Source organism: Chaetodon trifascialis, chromosome 15, assembly GCF_039877785.1.
Source record: "Chaetodon trifascialis isolate fChaTrf1 chromosome 15, fChaTrf1.hap1, whole genome shotgun sequence".
Classification (NCBI taxonomy): domain Eukaryota; kingdom Metazoa; phylum Chordata; class Actinopteri; order Chaetodontiformes; family Chaetodontidae; genus Chaetodon; species Chaetodon trifascialis.
This window is the reverse complement of record NC_092070.1, coordinates 6485625-6510247: the sequence shown is the minus strand read 5'-3', so window position 1 is coordinate 6510247 and position 24623 is coordinate 6485625. Positions and strand designations below refer to the sequence as shown.

Below are 24623 nucleotides of genomic sequence, written 5' to 3'. Positions count from 1 at the left end.
GTTAGCAGAGAGTTCTACTTGACCTATGATTTTTCATGGGACTGCATGAACCTTTCAATGAGTCAGTCTCAGAAACGCCTGTGAATCTGCACTGAACGGAGGGTTTGCAATGTGTAAAAATATGTGCAATGGATGAAAATAAGAGGACCGAAAGTGGGCCAAGGGTGGAGCCTTGGGGAACACCGCAGGTCAGCGATGCCTCTCCAGAGGAACAGCTGACAGAGCAAGACAGAACCCATCACCTGAGAGCAGTTCAGTTCAGTTCAGGTGAATCTTTCACGAACCTTTTCCTGCAGATTGTCCGCCTCCTCTTTGTGTGTCGCCTCACTCTCTTCATGTGCTCGACGCTGAGCCGTCTCCTTCTTCAGGTACTCGATCTCCCTACAAAGCACACATGCACATTACATAAGGTTTGTGTGTCTTTTGCTCCTTCTCTCAAACCTTTAAATGTTTCCCTCCTTTCTTACTTCTGCTGGTACTCTTTAATCAGTCTCTTGGCTTTGCTGTATTTCCTCTCTAGTGTTTGGTACTGAGCCTGGGTTTCCTTCAGGTGTTCATCCACTGCCTGGAAACACACACACACACACACACACACACACACACACACACACACAGACACAGACACACACACACACACACACACACACACACACACACACACACACACACACACACCCACAGATTATAAACTCATTAGACGATTGAGCTGTTTATTGATGAGGAGAAACACTTTGTCCAAGTCATGACTGATAGCTGCCTTCTTCCTTAATGTTTATTCTCTCATAAATTACCTTGCACAAGGACTGTGCCTCCATCCAATAGCCTTCCAGTTTCTCCATCCTCTCTTTACTGTCCCGGATGTTTTGCTCCAACTGAGCACACTCCATCCGCCAACGTAACTTATCCTGCTCCGCATGAGCCAGCTGGAGGTAAGGAGTGGGAGTGTGGCAGGAGGAGGTGGTATGTGGGAGGGAGAGCCAGCGTTAAGTCATCATTCAGCCAGCAAAGGAACTGATGTTATGCTAGTGTATATTCTCCACTGCAGTATAACCAGGATATTACAGTGTATTTTATTTCTGTGTGTCAAGAAGAGACTGTAAGTGAAGGGGTCTCACCTTCCTCTTCAACAGCTGGATCTCTGCCTGGGTTACTGCATGTTTGATCTGGAGCTACAGACAGAGAGAGATGGACAGAGTATGAAAACAACAATGAAATAACACAAAAAGAATACACAAAAACACAATTCTGTTTGGGATTCAAGCAGTCAAAATAACACATACCTCTTTGAATTTGTGGGCCAGCTTCTCAGGGTCCAGCTCCATAGGAGACAACATGTCCTGGTTCTCGGCCAGGTCGAAAACCTCAATGGAGTTTGGAAACACTGGACTCATCTCCTCCTCCTCATCTGTTGCATACTCACCTGTCTGCAAGTAAACAATGGGGAAAAACGGAGCCAGCAGCCCATTAGCTTAGCTTGGCCTAGCCTAAAGACTGGAAACAGCTGGCCTTGCACAGTCCAAAGGTTAACAAAGGCCACCTACCAGCACCTCTAAAGATCATTAATTTCCATATTTTTGTTTAATCTGTACAAAAACTGGAATCTAGATGACAAGCTGTGGTTTTAAGGGGGGTTATAGCCGCTTAGTGAACTTTAGAGGTGCTTGTAGGTGGATTTTGTTATGTTTGGTCACTTTCCTGTCTTTGAACTAAGCTAAGCTAACCAGCTGCTACTGTTGTTTCATATTTACTGAACAGACAAGAGAGCAGTATCGAGAAAGGAAATGAGCAATTCCTGAGACAATCCATTTAAAATGCTACTTGTAGATCACAGTGATAAAGAGTTTGCTTCTTTCTCTCCTCACAAGTTGCTGTATAATTCCATTTGGAGCAATGTGTGTCATATAAAATGGTGGAAAAGGCAACCAGCCTGGAGCAGAGCACATCAGGATGAAATTAGAAATTAAGTGAATTAAGGAACAATAAGTGTCATGGTTCAGACTCAAGCCTCTGAAATCAAATGCAGCCCTGGCCTGTAACTGTTTTCTACTAAAAGGATTCACACAATCAATAACCTGCTGATCATTTGTCTTCTGCTCCTCTTCCGCTGTACAAAGTAAGTTAGCTTCACATTAACCGACAACCACCATGTATTTCCAGGGTGAGAGCAACATTACTGCTGTCAAAAATGCATTAAACAAAATGTAGCATTGCTATAGCATATATCTTTGTGTTGTTTTAAACATCTCAGCTTCACGATATCTCACCATGGACACACTCTTGACATCTTCAATGGTAGCTGAAGCCCTGGTGATGAGGACTGATGGCAGCTTTCAGTCATCAGTTTAATCGCACAAACTGCCTAATTTACTGTTTAGTTATGCAGTAATTACAGGGAGAATTTACATTCAGCCCTTTGCCACAGTGTTATGGAGAATGGAGCGTGGCACTGGAATAATTCAATATGTCTTGAATAGCTGATTGTGATTTGTTTTTATTGACACAAAGTTTTTAAACACTTCAGTTATTGCTGGAGTCTGTTACCTTCTCTGACCACAAGGTGGAGAAACTGGACTGGATTTGAATCTACAGGCCACGTGGTGGCACACAGACCGACATTTTGTCACACACACACACACACACACACACACACACACACACACACACACACACACACACACACACACACACACACACACACACACACACACACACACACACACACACAGTCTATTTCCAGGACATTACACTGACTTTCATTCATTTCCTGCAGATTTACCGTAACCATAACCACTACTTGCCTAACCCTAACCCTTACCTTAACCTTAACCTCAAACTAACCTCACCTTAACCTTAACCCCAGTCTTTCTTCAGCCTGAAATTTGATGATTTACATTATGGGGAGCTGCATATTGCTGCCAAAAGGACGGCAACATGGGTCCCCTCAATGTGACTGAGTGTCCAGGTTTATGTCTCCACAAGTAATACACGTGCAACACACACATGCATGCACGCACCACCATGTAAGACTCCTTTTCTTTCTTCATCTGTTCATCTTAATCTTGTTATCTCTCTCTTTTGATTTCCGGCAACTAACAAAGCCTCGTAAGCTGACAGTGCAACATTAACTGAAGATGTTCTGAGTTAATAAATGTGGATTCAGAACACCAGCTTCAGCACGCACACTGGGGTACCTGGGGAGGCAGTGTGAGCGATCAGATCACTGTATTTGTTAAACTTTGGTCTTCCTGTACTCTGTAGCCTGCGTGTGCTGAATGCAAATGTTTCCACATTTTGAGATGTTCCAAAAGACAAGGCTGTAGCTTCCTATATATGTGTGTGTCAGTCAAAGCACGTACCTCTTCATCATCATCCATGTACTGTTTGTATCTCTGCTCCATCATCTCTCTCTGCCACCTCTCCTGCTCCAGAGTCTGCTGGATCAGCTGAGCCACTTCACTCTGCTCTCCTGGTTTCTCCCGACCAATCACAAACCTGGAAAGCATTCAAATTCTGTCAGCTGAATTAATGACCTCAGAAACATGCAATCAGACCTCTGAGGAATTCAAGCACACGCCAACTGCAAACCTGAAAATGTCCCACATGCACATACGAAAACATTCAAATGCACGAAACAAATTCAAGTTCACACTCTAACAACTGCAAACACCCTGTAAAATCCACCCATCACAAACCTGAGAATTGTATGCCATGCCAACCATAAACCTGAAATACATGTCATTTGTATCACAAATGTGCCAAAAAATACTGACTATGTTCTGAGTGTGTGTTTGCAGGTCAGAGAGATTATGTATGTGTGTGTGTGTGTGTGTATGTGTGTGTGTGTGTGTGTGTGTGTGTGTGTGTCTGTCAGACCTGACGGTGCCGCTGGTGTTACGGAGAACAGAGGCAGCGAGGCTCTGAGTGACGCCAACCAGGCTGGTTCCATCAACCTCCACGATCAGATCATTCACCTGGATCCTGCGGGCACGCACACACGCACACACACACACGCACACACACACACACACACACACACACACACACACACACACACACACACACACACACACACACAAACAGAACTTACTGCATGTGTGAAAACAGACAGAGACAGAGGACAATGGCCACCCCATGGCCTTTATTTCATCCTCACTGCACATCATTTCAGTGTTTTTTCCTCATTCTCCCCTGCTCTGTTATATTATTGCTCATTTCATTTCTTACTCTATTATATCATCTTTGCATTATTTATAGACAAATCCAGTGGATGATTTGTGTGTTGCACTCTCCAGCACAGCCGCCATCACTGCTGAGGCAGAGCGAATTTTACCACACATTAAACCGACAATAAAAGCAGAGATGTTTGGGCTGTTTGCCCCCTCCAACAGATGAAAGCAGTCTGTGTCAATGTAGATGTTTTTCAGTCTCTAAATACTAATCTGAAATGGCTGTGACACAGGCTTTGGGAAAAAATAAGAATAACGTACCCCCGCTTCTGTCAGTGCAGTGTGGAGTAAGCTAATTAAACATAGCAGAATTATGATTTAACTCATCAGACTCCATGTTTCCCTGCTTTCCTTCGTCCTTTGTCAGCAAGCTGCTGTTAATGCAAATGAAATGTGTGGAAACAATAATAACAGATTTAGGATTTAGCAGAGGCTCGTGGCTAGTAGGTTCCATTTTTCCCAAAGTCTCAGTTTGTTGATGGAGCAGCTGATGACAGCACAGGATGATCAAAATGCGACTTAACGTCTGTTAAAACCAGACTAAATGCTGTTGAAAATGTAATGTTTTGTTACTTTAAGGGGATCTGATGACTATTTTTCCAACATTTAACTGGTTCAACAGGATCTACTGGAGAGTTTTCATGGCCGAAGTGAAAGTGAAAGCCTTTGTATACACTATAGTGCTACGCGTGGGTTTGTAAGTGTGATTTCGCTGCAGTTATGGTATCTGGTGCAACACTTCTGCCTACAACTGGAGTCCATGAACTACATGGACTACATGTAGTACTGGACTACATTTTTCTGTGTATTTTTCATTCAACTGCATTTCACTGCGTTGTCCTGCGATGCATAATAATAATATCCCCCCCCCAAAAAAATTGGATTTATCCACAGTTGAAAATAGTCCACTATAAATCCACTATTTGTTCCTGTTGGAGCAACATTTGGTAAAAACCACAGTGGCCAGCTGTCTCAGGTTAAAACATGTGCATTGCTACATACTACATAGTTATATCACTGTAGTTGCATAGGAACAGATCTGAGAGCTGCTGACACAGTGGGGAAATACTGACGGTCTGACTTCAACATTGGTGGTTTTGGTCTTTCACAAGATTTGTTGAAAAGGAACAGATAACAGAGAATGAGCGTCTCTACTTAGAATCATGGGTGAGACACACTGATAAAGACAGACGCATAAAGGGCATGTGGACAGGGTACCTGCCGTCTCTCTGCGCAGCTCCACCCTCGGTCACCGTCTTAACAAAGATCCCCAGTTTCTCCAGACCCATATCAGCTCCTGCTCCCATCCCGATGATACTGATACCCAGACCATCACTGTCTGAGACACACACACACACACAGACAGAGACATAATGTAAGTATTATCAAAATAATGACGTTTCTTACTGAACTGTATCTTTATAGATATGGTGGCCGAAATTAAAAACACGTTACAGCCATAAAGTTACACCAACTTATCCGAAGTATGAGGTGACAAAGCAATAGAACATATTTATCCGTCTTCAATGCTTTTATGTCAGTATTACAGCTATAATACTGTGCTGAGAGCAGCCGTCATGGATGGTTGCTGGTTCCAATCCATTACCTCTAGAATTACTAGGTGCTAATTAGGCTAATCTGCGCTAAATTTAATCCCATAAGGGGATAATGGAGATGCTAGCAGACAGCGTATGTCCACCACCCTGCCAGTTATGTGCACGTGTGTGAGTGTGTGTAGTTACATAAGAGGATTGACTGAGTGACTCTCAATGATTGTAAAGGTGTGCGTGTGTGTGTGTGTGCGCGCACGTGCGTGTGTTTGTACCTTTCTCCAGCTCCACAGGAAATAGATCCAGCTTCTCAACTCTTTTCTCCAGCTCGTACTCGGCTGAGGCTGCCATGGGGTCAACGTCATCATTGCGGCGATCGTAGTCTTCATTAGAGTAGGTGGTGAAGACCTACACAAAGGGGAAAGGTCAAAGGTCAAAATATAACCATACATTTAACAACTACTTTAAAAAGGTATAAAAGCATTTCAAGCATCCTAAAAGGTTGGTAAAAGGTCGCTTGAAAAGCATTTAGCAAAAAGGGATTTTTGTGTTCATGCAGTAACGGCCATATTTACAGTCTATTTTTATAGAATGAGGTGGACAAAATATCAGAAACACAAGCACAATGCGATAGAATTTAAATTCTCACTTTCAACAACAACAGCATGAGAACATTCATTAAGGGAGGATTTATTTGGATTAGTTTCAGCTAAGTGTATCTAACAAACTGGCAGCTGAGGGTATGTAAATCTCACATGGGGAAATATCTGTGAGTTTATTTATACTGTTAATGAAACATTTTTTTTGTGTGCGTATGTACATCATCCACAACAAATTTCTATTTGGACGCTTTGTGTCCACGTTTGAAATGACATGCCCCTGTTATAATTAACGATAATAATCCATCTGATTCTAACCACTACACCTTTGAAAGAGTGGAATTGGACTTTAAAGTCTTCGCCCAGCCTATCTGCACCTGTGCTCACTCTGATTCCACCACCCTTAACACTAATGTAGGGAATACAGGAAACACACATAGATATCATTTTACAGAAATCTGCATCATTTTCCTTTCATATAGGAAAAAACCCCTCCCCCTCTTTAAAAGGTCAGCAGCATCTGTCTCCCCGGTGACCATACCCATTATCACGTGGTGTCGTTTCCGTGGCAACCACAAGCATGTGCCCAGCTTGAGTTTGGCACTGGCACTGACCCGCTCTCTCTCTGTGCCTGTCTGGCAGATATGCTAATTAGTGTGTGAGAGACAACATACAGAGAGACAAGCCAGAGGCTTTTATGTGTGGGAGGTGCTGGTTACAGTATTATTTACATTCCCCTGAATGTACAAGACTGAGGCACACACACACACACACACACACACACACACACACACACACACACACACACACACACACACACACACACACACACACACACACACTCTGACACAAACAGGGTCAGAGGGCGTGATTGTTAAACTGTTTCCTGTCGTCACATTTCCTTCCTGTTGAGTAACTTTAAAGCAGCGTGTGCCCATGAAGCTTCAGAGCGTTCCCTGTACACGTGACAAACACACAGTCTGTATTGCCACATAAGTACACAACAATACACAAAGAAACAACAGCAAACTGGTGGAACAACAACATGTCATGTGCAACACGCCTACTGACAAGAACCGCCTCACTAAAACCTGTGCAGCAATAATGTGTTTGACATGAACAACAGGAGCAGCAACAATATAAATGATCCCAAAATTAACCAACAGCCTAGCAAACACACACACATACACACACAAAAATATCTCAAAACCTCAGCATTTAACCAGCATGTGAGCTCTTAAAATGTACGACTTCAACTGAGCTGCAGTTGAGGGATTTAAAGTGACCTATTGGAAAAAAAAAAGAACAACGATCAAAATCAAATCAGCAGAGGCTGAGACACAGTGACTTTTAGCCCTTTAGCTCTCTCTCAAAAAACTCTAAATCCTACAAATCCCACAATGCAGTCTGATAGAATCTTTCCTTTTCCCCTCCCGCTGGTGAATGCCTATGTCTTTCAAACTGCACAGCTTCAGTCTGTAACACAGACTTCTTGTTATAAAGTCAGTCTGAGATAACCCTGATCCTTCTCAGACGTGACAAAGCTCCTGCAGGGCCACATCTGTCAAATCTTAAACCACCATTTTCACAGCCAAAGTAGCATTCAACATGACATTTTCTTTGGAAAATGAAGGGAGTGCCTCTTTAAGCTTTTATTAGGTATGTTATCAGCATATATCGCATTATATAATGTATAACATAGAAATCCAAGATATTGCCATATATTAATCTTGAGTCTCAATAGACTAAGTTATTATTTTGAAGGTGTATATAGTATTTGGCACCTTTAATATATCATTACAATAATAATATGCTTTTTAGTTTGGTAGTGTGGGTCAGCTCATGGGATGCTCTGGAGCAAATGCTCTCTTGAATGACAGCCTCCACATAATCTTACCAATCGCAAGCCACCTGCTACTACACTGGATGAAAGCCAAGCCACAGAGAAGTCCCGCAGGAAGCAGGGTAGACCTTCAACACAACGCTGCGCGCTCTCTCTGCCTTTGTGCTGCTTTGTTTGATGCCGTGGGTCGCGTCTTAACCGAAGGCCGCTTTAAATTACACCCACTAAACATGGCAAAGAAAAGTCAGTTGAGATTCAGTCACATCACTTGTTGAAATTCGGGAGATGTGCGTAATGGGGAAGACCAAAAAACACATGAAATAAACACTACGAAGCTAAAACAGGAGCAAAAAAACACACTGATCTCATCACTCACTGCTAATCCATGTTGGCTGAGGAGTGTGCTACGCCACTGTAGTTCTGAACTGCATACACACACACACACACACACACACACACACACACACACATACACACAAACACATATATGCAAGATACATATATATAATGAATAATAACACATTTAACGATAGCTCAATGTTTTGGTTGTTGTCGACTGTTGCTTTTACACTTTGGTTTTACGCTAGGCTAGGCTAAGCTAAGCTAACCAGCTGCTGGCTCCATCTAAATATTTACCAAAGAGACGTGACAGTGGCGTGGACAGAAGAAAGTCAATAACCCTGTTTCCCAAAATGCCAACATTGAATAATGTGTAGAGCTTAAACGAACACTTGATGAATCAAATTAGTCAGTCGACACAAATATAACTGGAAACTATTTTGTTAATCAATCAAGTGTTTAGTTCCAGTTTCTCAAATATGAGGGCTTGCTGCTTCTGATTCTCAAACTGTAATAGCCTGAACAACGTTGCGTCTTGGACTTCTGGTTGGATGAAACAAGCTATTTGATGACATCACCTTGAACTTTCGGAAATTGTGCTGGGTGTGTATCATGATTTCCTGACACTTCAGAGAGCTGCTCGTGCTGGAGATGAAGAGAGGCTGAAAGCCCTCCAAACCTCTCTCCAAACATGGCGTTTATGCTTTCAATCAGGATCAGGAGCATCCCTTCACTTGACTTTTGGCTCAGATCAGATGTCTTCTCTGATAAGAATCACAAAGTGGAGCTTTGTTTGGCAATCAGTTTTCCCAACCTTTGTGTGTGTCTATGTGTGTGTGTGTGTGTGTACACATGTGCATTTTCAAGGAAAACAAACACACCCTGCCACATTCCAGCTGACTTACAGAGGTAGCTGTGTATACGACTGCACAGACTGTCAGTAAAAGTGAAACAGCAACCTGACTGCTCCAACAGCTTTCCTACACGCTGGGATTAATCATCTACTATCCATTACCATGACACTTTGCTCATGCTCTAGCACAATAGGCCATCATCCAGAACTTTGAAACAAGTTTCTCAACAGTGTATAATTGCACGGCATGTCTGTTGGAAGATCAAATGTGGAGGTAACTTTACAAAATGACATGGTGTGGAGGTAGGTGGAGTTTTACAAGAAGAGGTCTGAACTCTCCTGGCTCACTTTTACTTGATGAAGTAACTCATGATGAGAGAATTACCAACCAGTTTTGAAAATGAACAACACCGAACATGTCCGGGCAGTGAGTCTCTTGGCTGCCTTTATTCCCTGCAGCATAGCACCTCTCTGAACGTGTGAGAAAAGTTACTGGGTCAAATCCCAGCAAAGCAGGACAGCCATTATGTCGCCTTCTGTTGTAGGGCTTCATTCACACCACATGCTGTTAAACATTATGGAGGCCAGGGTGGAAATCTGTCCTCCATAAAATATGAATTTGCAGTCATGTGCAGAGTAACTACAGTCTATAGTCCGATTCTGCTGGTTTTGACTAAACTGAGGAGTCACTGGTGTTCCTGTACTGCACTCACAGAAAATACCTGAATAAGTACTTCAAGGTCCGTGTATTTCATGTCCCTGCTGTACCAACAAGGGTACAAGTGGTGTGTCTGGCAGTGGGAGCAGACAGGATGCTGATGCCCACAGTCAGGAACCACTCAGGAATATCGTGGTTCAAGCTGCTACCCCTTTGTCCCCTTTGGTTGAAGTGTCCTTCTGAACCACATAAATAACATGTACTCTGCTCTGCGTATTACTAGCTGCATCCTTGCCACTGCTGTTATTCTTAAAAATGTAATTGTGAGAATATCTGCCAAGGTATCGTTCAAAAGGATGTAATATTCAGTAACTGTCCATGCGTTCATTTCTTTTAGTGACTTCAAAGAGCTGATTTAAAAATTCTGCACCAGTTGTTGTATAAATAATTTACTTACTATATAGTTAGTTTATAATGTACATTACACTAACTGCTTTGTTGTCAATTCATTCATTAATAAGTTAGTATGGCATTCGTAGTGTGATATTCAGAATTAGCGCTCTGAATTATGCTAGCATTACTTTTCATGCTAATGTTGCTTTTTATGCTAACATTACTTGTGTGAGGTGGGTTTGAGCTTTAACTCATGCTACGTGATGTGTTTTTTGGGGGAGGAGGGACATAATCAGATCATGTCTCAATTCCTTCAAGAACTACGCTAACCCAGTTGACGTCTGTGCTGATGACTAACTTCATGTATTCTGGGTTAGCGCCATCACCGCTACTGGCCTCCAGCTCTCGTGTTAACTAGCTAGAGCGAGCAGGCAAGTGGCTTGTAGACCAGAAATGTTCAAAAAAGTAAGGATGAGAGTCACATATAAAGTACCTGTAAACAAGATTTTTTCTGGAACAAGTTGTTTAATTTCTAAATCCTGAGAATTTCCATATATTTGATACAGTTTTCTACCTCCACACTTGTACACATCCCCATTTGTCTCGAAGAAGGAAACCTGTCTATAATTTTCTTGCTTAAATTATGAAAACTGACTTTCTCACATCACATTTCATAAGCTGGAACTCAGTGTAGTCTTATGCTGATTGTGTTTAGGTAAAAGCGCAGCTGTGAAATGAATCTTTTTAGCTGTTGTACATTGTGAACAGTGGCAGAACCCTCTAAAGAGATGAGAGGTGCCTTTGTGGAGCTAGTTCCAAAGCAGTAACCAGCAAACAGCTGAGTCATTATGACTGAAATGTCCAGCAGCCAATTCTTATACTTTATCTCCAATAAATACATTGTCTGTATCATTCATTAAAGTTGCAATTAAACATGTTTCAGGGTTTTTTTTTATAGCCTACAATTTTTTACAGGTGTCTGTTGTGTACCTATGTCAGGCCACATATATGACTTCATATGATGCCAACATCAGATGGAATGAGGACTGTGCAGCAGTGATCAGAAAACATCAGATTGGGACAACTGAGATGATTTGGGATTGTGTGTTTGCATGATGTTACACTCATCGGTTTTCCGAATCTGCGAACAGGTGGTTTGCACATCAGTGGCAGACGCGGGTCAGACAGGATTCGCTCGGCAGCTAAGTGTAGCAGTTACCTTCACAGTAAACCAGGCTGCCTCAGGCCACAACCCTACTTTTAGCTGCACTGTGGCTAAAGAGGTCAGTGGTTAAATGTTTGAAGGTCCAAGGAAATGTAAAGAATTCCTTTTTGATCTGACGCCCAGCCTGAAATAAAACACGTTCCTCCTCCTGATCCTCTACCGCCTGCATAAGTGGACATGACCGAGCAGGAAAAGTGATCCTCAGTCGACTATTATGTAGCCTTTGTCCTGCCTAACGATGTTCATCTCTGCCTAAACATCCTGCGTTTCACTACAAAGACTGCCCTATCTTATTTCCTGCTCTTATCTGTGCAGTTTCATGTTATTCTCAATGGTATGTCATATGTGTCTCTAATGTGTCTCTCTCACAGACAAGGTATGTTGTTTTAATGTGACAGCTACATCATGGCACGTTGAGACATGTTTCACAGTCCATGGAGCTCTACCAGCTGGCTGTCGCATGGGGGGGTGGGGGGTGGGGGTGGGCTGGAGGAGAAGCAAGCAGTCCAGTATAGAAAAGTGCTTCTTTTACATCAAGATCTACATTCAAGCACACAGTTTGAGCAAGAGTCAGCAGGAAATCCTGTGGTGAAATCAAAGAGATAAAATTCCCCTCTGTGTGTGTTAAAGGAGGAGGAAGTCAGTCAGCGTCTTCAATCATTTCTATACTCTCTGCATTTCTTCTTTTAGTTTCCATGGTTCCGTACACACACACACACACACACACACACACACACACACACACACACACACACACACACACACACACACACACACACACACACACATCTTTATGAGGGCCTTCACTGAATCCATTCCGTTTCATTTTTCTCTTGTTTCGTTATTTAATCACCAGATAGCAACCACTCAGCCCTTGGAACATTTATCAAACAACTAAAACCAGAATTTTAAGGTCTGTCATTAAGCCTGCAATAACTGATTTGACCTGGCAACAACATACTATCAGTGGTGGAAAGTACTGACACACATTTACTGAAGTACTGTACTTAAGTCCAATTTTGAGACACTTGTCCTTTACAAGAGTATTTTCATTCTGCTACTACTACTACTACTACTACTACTACTACTACTATTTTATTCTTCTATTCACAACATTTCAGAGACAAATATTGAACTTTTTACACCACAACATTCATTTGATAACTTCAGTTACTAGTTACTTTGCAGATTCAGATTATTAGTACAAAATATGAAATCAACAATTAAATTAGGATGCATTATTTAGGATGCATTAGGATGCATTTAGCTACCGAGCATTATATAAAGTTATTACAATTAGACCTTTAACAGCTGCAACATTGATGTGGGTTTTTTTTTTGTTTTTTTAACAGTGACATGCTCCACTGCGCTCACAAGCTGATTGTTACTTGGTGCTTGGCAGGTTGTACACAAACAGAAAGGCTGTGGGCTGAAAACCAAAACAATGAGCTGAACGATGCTGCAACGCTGCCAAGACCTGAGGTGAATGGTGAAGATATAGATATTTAATCTGTTGTCAATTTAAACATATCAACTGTTATGGTTACAATAATTTTTTTTAAATATTATTTCACTGTATTGCTCTTCACAGGTTTACTACTGCTGGACCTTCAGTCTAGTTTAAAGGAAGTGGCAACCACTATGATTGAATGTTGAAGCCAAAGAAGTGTCTCAGGGAGTTCCTCTTAAGGCTGCTCAGTGCTGGCTCCAATAAAACTGACAGCACTGACATCAACTGGGATACTTCCAAATCTACAAATGCAACATTTGTAGCTCAGAGCTTTTCATCCAACAAAAACTCACTTACCTTGATCGGCCCAGTGCTGAATCGAATCTTCCTGCTGGGTGGCACAGGCTCCTCTTCCTCAGGGAGGCCCGGGATCTCGGAGCAGCTGGTCTCTGGCTGATATGCCTCCTCATCTTCCTCATCCTCTTCATCGTCTAGCTGGCTGCCTCCAGAGTCCTCCTCCCCAAGCCCGCTGTATGCACTGATATCTACCAGATCCCCCTCCGAATAATCGTCCTTCCTCGAGCCATCATCATCATTCTCCTCATCCTCCTTCTCCTCCTTTTCCTCACCTCTCTCCTCAGAGTCTTCTCCTTTCTCCTCTGAGGAGGGAGAGGAACCTGGAGACTCTTTTTCTCCATTTTCCAGAGAGGCATGAACCTCGGCCTGCACCAGCCTGGCTCCGGCCTCAGATCCTGTGGAGCCGTCCTGCTCATCAGCTTGTGGTCCCTGATCAGGGGCCACTGTACTTGAGCCCCTGGCTTCAGTTTCTGTTGGCTGGACCACCGACTCCTGTTTGACCTCCGAAGAGGAAGATGAGGATGTGACAGCCACTGAAGATGATGAGGAGTAGGAGGAGTTGGAGAGCTGGTCTCCTGACTGTACAAACCCGTCCTTCTCCTCACTGGGCATCACTCCTGCTATGCTCCTTTGTTGAGAACCTGTTGCCTCCGGTAGTACTGCTGCCTGGGTGTTCACAGTTGCTGCTGCCACCTCTGCATGGTCCTCCTTCCCTGGAGGTATCACCTTCACCTGAAACAGGGAACAAGGACAAGGAGAGCTCATCTAATCATGTAATCATGCACTTTCCTTCAACCAGCTTAGTTACTTATACCGCAGTTTTTGTTTTTTTATTTAACCAAATTCTTCTCACCTTCTTTCCACCTGCTTCCGCTCTGGCTGGAGGTTTTGGCTTTGGAGCTAGGGCAGGACCTGACCGACGCTGGGGGAGGTAGAGATTGTTTTGTGATTCGCCCTTCTCGAACACGGCACTGAGCTGGCTGACGGTGGGGCTGATGGCCTCACCGGGCCCGATTGTTGCTGCAGCAGCAGGAACTGTAGTGGGAGCTGGAGCTGGAGTGGGAGCAGGGGGGTCGTCCAGCCGGTCCAAAGCCTCCGTAGATCCGTTAAAGCGGGCCACAACATCTAGACGGCCGTCCTGGAAGCCAGAAGCCCGCTCTTTCTTCAGCAAGATCCGGTTGGTGGCAGCTTGCTTCTCCTGGAGCAGACAATAGTCAGTCAGTCAGAGTCTTGAATCAGAATCAGACACACAATTAAAACAAAGAGCTTTCTGACCTGTAGAGTCCGCTGTTCGAAGATCCTCCTGGTCTCCTGGAGCTTGGACAGGCCCACAGAACCCCCACCCTCCCCACCTGGTTTTGAGTCGAAACGGTTGACCCTCTCTGAGACTGTGGCCCCAAGTTTGAGCAGAGCACTGTGGTCCACATTCTCGTTCAGGCTGGATGCCCTCGGCAGGGACAGTTTCACAGCCTGGTCTTTACCTGCCAATGACAGGAAAGTTAATTAGACCGACAGTTAAGAGCAAAAAAGAAAGAGGGAAAGAGAAGAATTCCAGTTTCACACAACATAGGTCTTATTGTTCCCAGAGCAGCAATTACTTCAGTGAGACTAACTGTATCATAGCTAATAGAGATAATTGCCAAAAATACGAGAATAAAGCCCAAGTAGTAGTAAACCAGATTGTTTCTGTTAGTAAATGACAGCTTTGTGTATTTTTTTAATAGCATACAATATCACAGTATTAATTTTATCAAAAGCCGAGAACTGAGGTATGGCTCTTATGTGGGTTTCTTTATGCTAATTTGGAAACAGCTGAAACAGTAATTACAAATCAGCTTTCTTTACTTCAACCAGGGTTAGGGGTTAATTAAAGAGGTTTTAAAAGAAAAAAGAAAAAAAAAAACTCTCTAGCTTCATTTACTTTGACCTGAGAAAACCACAAAGGTTAATTAATTATTACCAAAAGAAAACTGGTCCTTAGCGAGTATTAACTGTTGTTCATTCATTGCACAACATTTTGCACAAGATATTTTTCATATTTGCCACTCCATTGTCAGCAAATGAAACAGAAAAGTGTTGAAGATAGCATCAGCTATACGCTAACGTTAGCTTGCTAACAAACGCTAACATTAGCTTGCTAACATTAGCTACTACTGTCTCTGGATACTTTTTAATGTGACTAATTAAAAAAGAACACTGTAGAGTTGTCATTATTATACATTTGATAACTACATGATCTTTTGAAAAGGCTCAGGCTAAAACTAATGAGTCTCAAGCAAAAAAAAAGCATCCTCACCAGTAGATAATCCATGTAGAACATATGGAAATACAGAAACAGCATTGTTCTTCAGGTGTAGAGCATGTGGACCAATAAAACGGTACGTTGACAAGAGTAGCGCACAGACACTGTCTGGACTAATGTTTGGCTGGGTTAGCTGTGTGAAAATTTTCCCAAATCCAACACAGCAGAACAGAGTTCTGAACACATAACCTGCTGTAACCCCTTAGCCAATGATACATTAACCTGGAAGTGCCAGGTAAGCTTTTTAGCCACACATGCTAACATTGCAGCTTACAATACATTGTTCGGTCAACTCCTTACAATGAGTTTCTGGTTTTGGAAAGGCTAAAAAAAAGACAACAACCACAACAAACTCTTGAATATCGCTCTTATTACAGCCCATGCACACCACTTCAACACTACCATGGTTAAAGTTGAATATCAGGAATCATAATGCATAATGTAAGTTGTGGGTGGCCAAATGGGTACAAGAGATGTAATTATTATTATTATTCCAACATCTGACTACTGAGATGAATTACCAATCATTTTGGCTCCTTCCTCGTCATCACCAGGAGACTGCATCTGCATGAACATGTTCTTGATGCGGTGAACATTTGATCCGTATTTCCGGCCCCTCCCGGTTGGGCGGGGCAGAGGAGCGGGCTTTGAGGCAGGGTCAGAGCCTCCGTTGGCGGCATTGTTGAGGTGGTCAGTGGCCTTCTTGAGGGCTGCCAGCCCTGCTTGGTAGGCATTGCGGTGGGGCGAGGGACTCCTCAGGTTTGAGCTTCCGCTTCCCCCACTGCTGCCACCAGAGGTCCCATTGCCCCCCGTGGCCGACGGGGGCTCAGTCTTCATCATGTTTGGTAAATCAGATGCCCCCTGGTGAACAGCAGGTTAGAAGGGATGAGGACGGCAGCATCCTGGAGCTGTTTGACATTCACCTCCTGAACACAGACAAACAGACAGATCGATCAGTTTTATTTGTGATGAATCATTTTCTATGACATCAATCAATGATAACAGACACCCAAGATGAGTCACCATGACCCACAGCATGGTCATCAAGCTTTTTCCTTAAACTGATGTGCAACCACAAAACCCAAAGTATTCTATTTTTGATGATATGAAATAGAAATAAACACCTACATTTTAGTTTCTGTAAACCTGGAAACAGCAAGCCTTTGCTTTTACTGCTGAAATGATTGATCGACTAATCAATGCTCTGTGTTCTCTGTTTTATATTAATGTAGGGTCTGGACTGTTGCTTGGACCAAACAAGGAAACATCACCTGCACTTGGAATTTGTGGTGGCCATTTCACTGTTTTCTGGCAAAACAACTAAATGAGTAACGATGTCATTGTCAGAATAATAGTCAGGAAAATAATTTTCATTGTTAATAACTGTTTCTGCTTGATCACAAAAGTAAACAGATCAATCTAGACTAGATTAGAGAAGAGTGGAAAAATGAGAGAAGAGAAACCAGCTGTATCTGGGCAGAGGTCACGGTAACACAAGCCAGAGCTCGAAACAATGACTTGTTCAAACCAGTGAGGTTTTTCTCTACGGCTCTCTGTTCTGCTGCAGGTCCATGCAGCTAAACATCACATGCAACACTACTCATTTCACTTTTTTGAGTATGGTCCCAAATACGTTCCTTGGCAGGGGAGGGGCTGTAACGAACGATTATTATTTAGTCTATGAATAGTAAGTCAGAAGTTCCAGGAGACGAAGGTGATGTCTTCAAATGTCTAGCTTTGCCCAACCGAAAGCCCAGAACCCAAAGATGTTCCATTTACAGTTATATGAAACAGAGAAAAGCAGCAAATCCTCACATTCAAGAAGCTAGAAAAAGTGAATATTTAGCATTTTTGCTTGATAAATCAATTGTCACATTTGTTGCTAATTCATTTTCAACCGACCGACTGATGAATTAATTGCTCTGTTTTTAAACTATTAACTTTAAAACTGACAATTTTGCAAAATAAATAAATAAAAATAAATTATGAATAAGAAATCTAATAATTTTGGGGCCATTCACATCTTCATTTCATTTAGAAATCTCACAGCAGAGTTGTGGTTTTTTCATGGTCTCTGCCTCAAAGCTGTGAACCACCAGGCTCCACCAAATGATGATGTCATCAGGGTTGTCTTGGTTTGGTTTGAGACTTTTTTTCAATTTCTTTCCATTACAGCCCTGACAAAAGACCCTAATAAGCAGCTTTATTAGAAATGTAGGATCCAGTGTTGTTAGACTTAAAGTCAGTTCATCTCTGCCTCTGCAGAGAGTCGACATTGATCATTTTTTCAAAAAAATCGTTCTCTTGTCCCAACTTTATGGACACCAAATTGCGCAAGTACAACTGTCAGAAAGTCCTTCATCAAAAATGCTGAATATCACAAATGTGAATATCAGCTGATTCTCATAGTCTCCTATGATTGTACACTGAATACTTTTGGATTTGGACTGCTGGTTGAATGAAATTAGCAGTCTGAATAGGTTAAGCCGGGCTTTAGGAAACTGTCGTAGGCAGTCTTCCCCATTTTATATTGATTAATCAAACAAGAAAATAACTGTCAGATAATCTATAATGAACATAATCAGGAGGAAAACCTTGTTGGGATTAGACTTTGATTACAAATAATAGTGTATTAGCAGAAAATGACCAAATCGATTGCCCAACGTTACATCAAATAGCACAACTGCTTCACTGTGTATTTTAGTAACACCCACATGGTGCTCCAGGAGCTGTCAAAATAATCCAATTAAAACAATGACGCACTGTGACCTCACGTGTCTTTATGCTGCTGCTCTGAATGCCAAACTTATTTTGAGACAAAGTCAGCTCATGAATACAGAACACTGCCCTGGTCCCCAGATATCCAACTGTTTGCTCATGATCGCAAACTCATTTACTGGCTGATTGCATTTTGCAGTTTGGGCTGTCAGATGTTTCATCAAGCTTGATTGCAAGTTCTGCATCTTATGACAACAGCAATGAGACCAGACTTGTGAAATGCACACAATGACTAAATTGGTTCCCTGGACCTCATAAAGCTATGATAATGAAAATAAAAATAAGAATTTTCAAACACTTCTAACTTAAAACAAATTTTAGCAGGTCATTACAAAAATGTAGCCGCAAAGCTTATGACTACACAAGACTCAGGTATCTAGAGTATTGAGAAAATGTTGGCTTCAACATGATAATCTGATAGTTCAATGACTTCGGCGGCTTTCAGCTTCCATCTTTCGGAACATGCCTGTGCTCTAATTAGCTCAATCTTAACTTAAAATTCTCAAATTACTTTGTGTTCTTCGCTAGCTGCCTGACTTTGGATGGTTTAAGGTCCTGCTAGCAGTTTTGTGACTAGCCTCCAAAACTCAAGAAAGCAAACTTAGCAGACAAACACTTGAGGAAATAAGCTTATTTGTGGGGGTTTTTGGGTTAGCTGAGAAGATACCACTCAGTATGGTACTATAAATATGAAGCTACAGCTACCAGGTAGTTAGCTTAGCTTAGCAAAACCAATGGAAACAGGGAAACAACTGGCCTGACACTGTCCAAATGTAAAAATTCTCTAGTTCATCTATAAAAACATTACAGTTAATGTAACTGTTTGATTTGTACAAAAACCGAGGTGCAAAATTGGCATATTGTGGTTTTATGAAAGGACAAGACCCCGGGACATATCATTTATTAATTAACAGTCTTTAGAGCTAGCTAACTGTTCCCCTGTTTCCAGTCTATGTGCTAGCTACATATTTAGCATCCAGATATGGTGGTGGTATCTATCTTCTCATTTATCTCTTAACAAGAAAACAAATACCTCACAAAATGTTTATTCCTCTAATGGTAATAATGGTAATGTAACCAAGGTAATGTGTTTTACAGTCTGGGATAACCACACAGATGTGAATACATAGTAGGTGTGGATGATTAGCATGAGCAGCAATAGCCTACGCAGCCAAACTAACAAAAACAAGCACCACTTGCAGAAACACAAACTTCATCATCAAGAAACTCACTTAGTGATTCAGCCCCACATCCAACAGCTGATCTCTGGCAAGCACAACGCCACAGCAAGGAGGCCTGAGCACTTTATCAATAAAACAAGGATCTCCCACTTTAAAGATCAGAAGAAAAAGAAATGGGTTTTGCAACTCAGACGATTACTTAATCAAATGTGGAGCGAGCCAGAGACACATTTTTCCAACAGACTCAGACAGTGGGATCCGTGTGAAAAATCACAGCTGAGGTGTGAAGATTCATACTGACTGTTTAAGTTATTGTCACAATGATACATCGTGCACTTCCTTTGACTCAAACACTCCTCAAAACAAACACAATGTGAAGTAGTTTGATAGAGCACAGCCTTGTAATTTGTTTCTTTGAGTCCAAACATGCCAAATACTCAAGTCAAATTTTCCACCACGGTTTAGACCAAAGAGACTCAAATTAGGGTGCCCCACAACAGCTTTGTGTGATGTGATCATCAGACCCGGCGCCAGGATGAAGTGATGGAGGGGACTGTTAAAAACTGTGAGGGGGTCCTTTTAACACAAAATGAAATTCATTGATTTAACCTTGCAACAGCCTCGGGAAGGCCAGACAGCAGCAGCTCAAGGCTACCAATTCAAGGTGTTTTGTTTTTAAGAACTGAGCTGATTAACGTGACCAAAAGTTATGAGATTCATCCTGAGGGGATCATGAATATCTGTATCAAATCTGATGGCAGTTACCCCAAATGTGGTTAAGACATTGTATGTTAAAGCTATAAATGTCAAACTCATGCTGCTGTGAGAGGATAGAGTCAGGGGTCAAAGGTGACCAAAAGTCCATCCAGCAGAAAGCTGTCATATAAGACAAAGCAAACGCTCACAATTACTGATTCACTGATTATCTAAATAGTAGGGGCTTAATGTTCTGGCAGTCGTCTTAACATTTCAGCTTTAACTTAAACCCTCACTTTCAACTACTCTTAAGAACTACTCTAAGGCTTGACAAGCAAATCTCCACTCATTCATCCCAGTCGCTGCTCGTGCAAACACTGAGCGGCAATGTGCTGCAACATGCATCCGAAGCTAAAGAGGACAGAACATGCTGGATCATGCTGCTGTTTGTGTGGCAGTTTACATCCTTTCCCATGGCAACGCTAACAAACTGGATGCTGATTGGACGTTGTCTTGTTACAGAGTGAAACCCTTTAGGGAGATAAAGCGACCCACAGTGACTCCAGACGGCACAGCTGACCATGACGCCACTAAAACACACACACACACACACACACACACACACACACACACACACACACACACACACACACACACACACACACACCACTATGAACACAGTATGTCTTGTGACACTGTCTTGCCAAATAGTAGATTCTTGCACACTGATCATGTGAACTTAAGTGAGCAAATCCAATGTAAAGCAGATAATCTTGACAAATGCCTCTAGAAACACACACACACGCACGCACCCACACGCGCACACACACAAACAAAGCTTATACTGCTCCCGGCCTTTTTCCTGTTGGTGGCTCCTAGTCTAACTGATAACAACACGCCTTTCACACACACCTGAAAAGCATAACAAAGACAAGCAAAAACATCACTCCATCTCAACGTGACGGACCATTCACGGCTTCTTTGTTGCTGTTCCTACCAGTTAAGAAAAAATAGCTCAGCACAGCATGAGCATCAGCCCACATTTAATTTACGCTCCCTGTCTTTCTTTGCCTCCTGCTACCTCTAATCCTTTGCGGTTTGGGGTTGCTTCCTGTCATTGGGTTCTTTTGGTTGTCCTGTTTGAGATTGGGGACATCTTCAAGCATCTTGGAGCCATTATTAGCTGAGTGGCATTATTCTCATCTGGCCACAGAAACCCTAAACAGTACCAAAAACTACTGTGCAGTGCACATTTAAAGGATAATCAAGAGCAGAATACACTACGCTGTGATCCCAGTCGTGAGCATCCCTGTCTTTGATTTGCCTCTGCTCCTCTGGTCCGCCTCTCACACTACAATCACTTCTGTCCATACTGATTTATCTATCTTGCAACCAGATTCCAATGTATTGTGTTTACCCAGAGCTACCGTACCCCTCCTACGCATGTTACACACACGCTGTCTCAGTCAGGTCAATATCATCTAAAATAAAAGCATCACGGCGCAAGTACTGCCTGCCTGCACCAATAATCCTCAGCATATGGAGGTAAATGACTATTGACTTATGAATTTCCCCTTGGAGATAAATACAGTATCCATCTATCTACTTATATCCTATTGATGGGAGGTCCCTGAGCAGCCCCTCCCTTCACTAAATACAGGCTACACCACACAAACAGCACAGCCTGTGTTTTTCTAAATGACATGTGTGAAGTGTTTGGCTCGTATGGCAAAGATGACCTTGTCTCATCCTATACTGTACCACTGAGGACTGGCGCTCTGTGCAGCCGCTCACATCTGTCTCTGTTTGTTTGTGTGTGTGTGCGTGTATTATTCAATGTGGTCAACACAGCCTATGAGGCAGAGCCAGACACTGCAGCCACTGCTGTAGATGCTTCTGCACTGAGATGGTAATATGCTGCCCGTTCAGACATGAGTAATAAGTCTTTAAGTCTCCATGCCTGCACAGCATCTCTGTATCTCTGCGTGTCTATGTGCGTCACGCACAGTGTCCAACAGAAGGCACATTATGGCAACTACAATGACTCCATCTATTCACACACAATCCCTGCATCTGTAGAGGAGACTCCCAGGCCTGGCCTAGTGCAACGGTTCAATCTGGCACACACACACACTGCGTGCTCCTGCTGTTGCTGCTGGCTACAGAGAGGCTTTGTTGGCATACCCGACATATGCTGCTGCTCCGGACTTCCTTCCAAAAATGTAGCCTTTATTGTGGCGTTGCTTTGGGAGCAAACACGAATCCTTGCCAAGTTAAATCTAGCCGCTCCTGCGAATCACCACGAACCACTTGTTAATTCGGCGTGCGTGTAACGCACAGAACAGCATTTACTACACTTAAAAGGTCAACTATTATTTGTGGTTCGAGAGTTCTCCCCTTTCCTCCCTATCCGTCAAAATACTCCAGAGCGGAAGGCTGCGTGCACTGTGCTCGCGCTTTAAGACTGGGTTTTAATTTGAATTAAACAGTGTTTAATAAATTACTCGTGCGCCGAAGTCGTCAGAAGACCGCGGTATATTCAGACAAATCTTAGCTCACATCCTTACAGGTGTTCACTTCAGCAGGTAAGCACGGGAAATAAAATCAGCAGGATTTGTAAGGGAGTTCGGCGTGAGCTTCTCTCTACGAAGCGTGAAGGCGGTTGTGGTATTCCGGATGTTTTTTTTCCAGCCTTGATCTACCCCGTCGTTAAAATACAGCACACAGAAACTCTATCGGTGATCAGTTACAGATGCGTCTGTGTTAAAACGTGTCACCGGCTGGGTTTCGAGCCGCAGGCGGACGGACGGGAGGCCCTGCTGGGTGTCTGTCTGCTGCGCTGCGTCGCTTCCTTCCTGCAGCCTCTCCTCTTTCATAGCCAAACGGCAGATTTTAACGCGGCCTCAACCACATTAACGCGGGGACGGTCTCGCGCTCTGTACGGCGCTCCGCTCCTTCAATCATACCTTATGTTCCAGTGTGTCGGAAGCAGCCCGGTGCCCGTTAGGATCCGTAGTGGAGACGGTCCATTGTCCTGCTGCTGCTGAGCGCTGAGAGCAAACAGACTGAGCGCCTGCCTCCCCTCTGCTCCTCCCTCTCCTCCCTCTCCTCCTCCCTATCATCACTTTCCTCCATCCCTCACTCTCTCCTCCGCACCCCTGCTCCTGCGTCCTTTCCCTCATCCTTCCCTGTCCTCTCCCACTTTATACCCTCTCATTTCCTCCCACCTCTCTCCTTTTTTCCTTCATTCCCTCTCCTCCACAGCCTTCTCCATCATCTCCTCCTCCTTCTTATTCCTCCTCATCTTCATCCCTCTTTGTCATCAGGTGTGTTAGAGGTTGTTCTCAGGATCATTTTAACCATTTTTGCCTCTTTGATTAATCCACTGACACACTGTAGGATGTCCTTTACTGGCATTAAGGAATTTGAACAACAAGCAACAGCCAGCTGGCCTCATGCACCCAGCATGCTATGACTCACTGTTTGAACTGACTGGTTTCTTATTTTGGAGGCTGGTTGACTTTTACAAGCTGTTTGGCAGCTCACTGCAAGAAGTCCATTTACATCATGGAGATGCAGCGACCTCTACTGGCCAAATCAGCATCAATACAATGCACAGCTACACCACTGCTGCCCATGGCCGTCAGTACAGTGGAGTGAGAAGAACAGAGATGTGGAAAAGCTGAATTACAAAGAAGAATAAACTGAAAACTGTCGAGTAACTCAAAGAGTTAGTGTACTTCATTTTAATTCAGACTGGCCCAGTTGTGGACGAACTATTCGTATCCCCCTCGACATCTCTCTCAAACATACAGGTTCTATATTCACATCAGGTAAATCTCAAAAGGAATCGTGAGATGAAACTCAGACGCCTGAAACATGAAAAGGGACCCAACCAGATACAGTTTGTTTTGTTTTTTGTTTTTTTTTGTAAGAAGTCACAAAGGTCATGAACCACTCTCGTAATCTAAGTAGAGTAACCAGTAACTACAACTGTCAGATAAATGTAGTGGAGTAATGGTAGAAAGTCGTAGTCACTGGAAATAGTAAAGAGTAAATGTACTTAGTTAGCAGTGGTGGAATATTTCTACAGCATGTACATTTACTCAAGTACTGTAATACAGTTTTTGGGTGTTTGTACTTTTACGGGAGTTTTCCCATTTAAAGATATTT

General features: G+C 42.9%; 1 protein-coding gene across 1 annotated transcript in view; it reads right to left on the bottom strand.

Annotated features, from left to right (window-relative positions):
* Positions 1 to 23647, bottom strand: part of LOC139343118 (neurabin-2-like) — a 29851-nt gene extending 6204 nt beyond the window's left edge. Inside the window, exons 1-14 of the mRNA XM_070980542.1 lie at positions 23417 to 23647; positions 16317 to 16721; positions 14769 to 14974; positions 14347 to 14691; positions 13494 to 14225; positions 6052 to 6184; positions 5445 to 5565; positions 3874 to 3978; positions 3357 to 3492; positions 1281 to 1424; positions 1116 to 1169; positions 792 to 923; positions 468 to 565; positions 285 to 381 (exon numbers count right to left, since the gene is read on the bottom strand). Coding sequence (XP_070836643.1) covers positions 285 to 381; positions 468 to 565; positions 792 to 923; positions 1116 to 1169; positions 1281 to 1424; positions 3357 to 3492; positions 3874 to 3978; positions 5445 to 5565; positions 6052 to 6184; positions 13494 to 14225; positions 14347 to 14691; positions 14769 to 14974; positions 16317 to 16635 — 2622 coding nt within the window. The 5' untranslated portion in view covers positions 16636 to 16721; positions 23417 to 23647. The remainder of the gene's footprint in view (positions 1 to 284; positions 382 to 467; positions 566 to 791; positions 924 to 1115; positions 1170 to 1280; positions 1425 to 3356; positions 3493 to 3873; positions 3979 to 5444; positions 5566 to 6051; positions 6185 to 13493; positions 14226 to 14346; positions 14692 to 14768; positions 14975 to 16316; positions 16722 to 23416) is intronic.
* Positions 23648 to 24623: the final 976 nt, after the last annotated feature.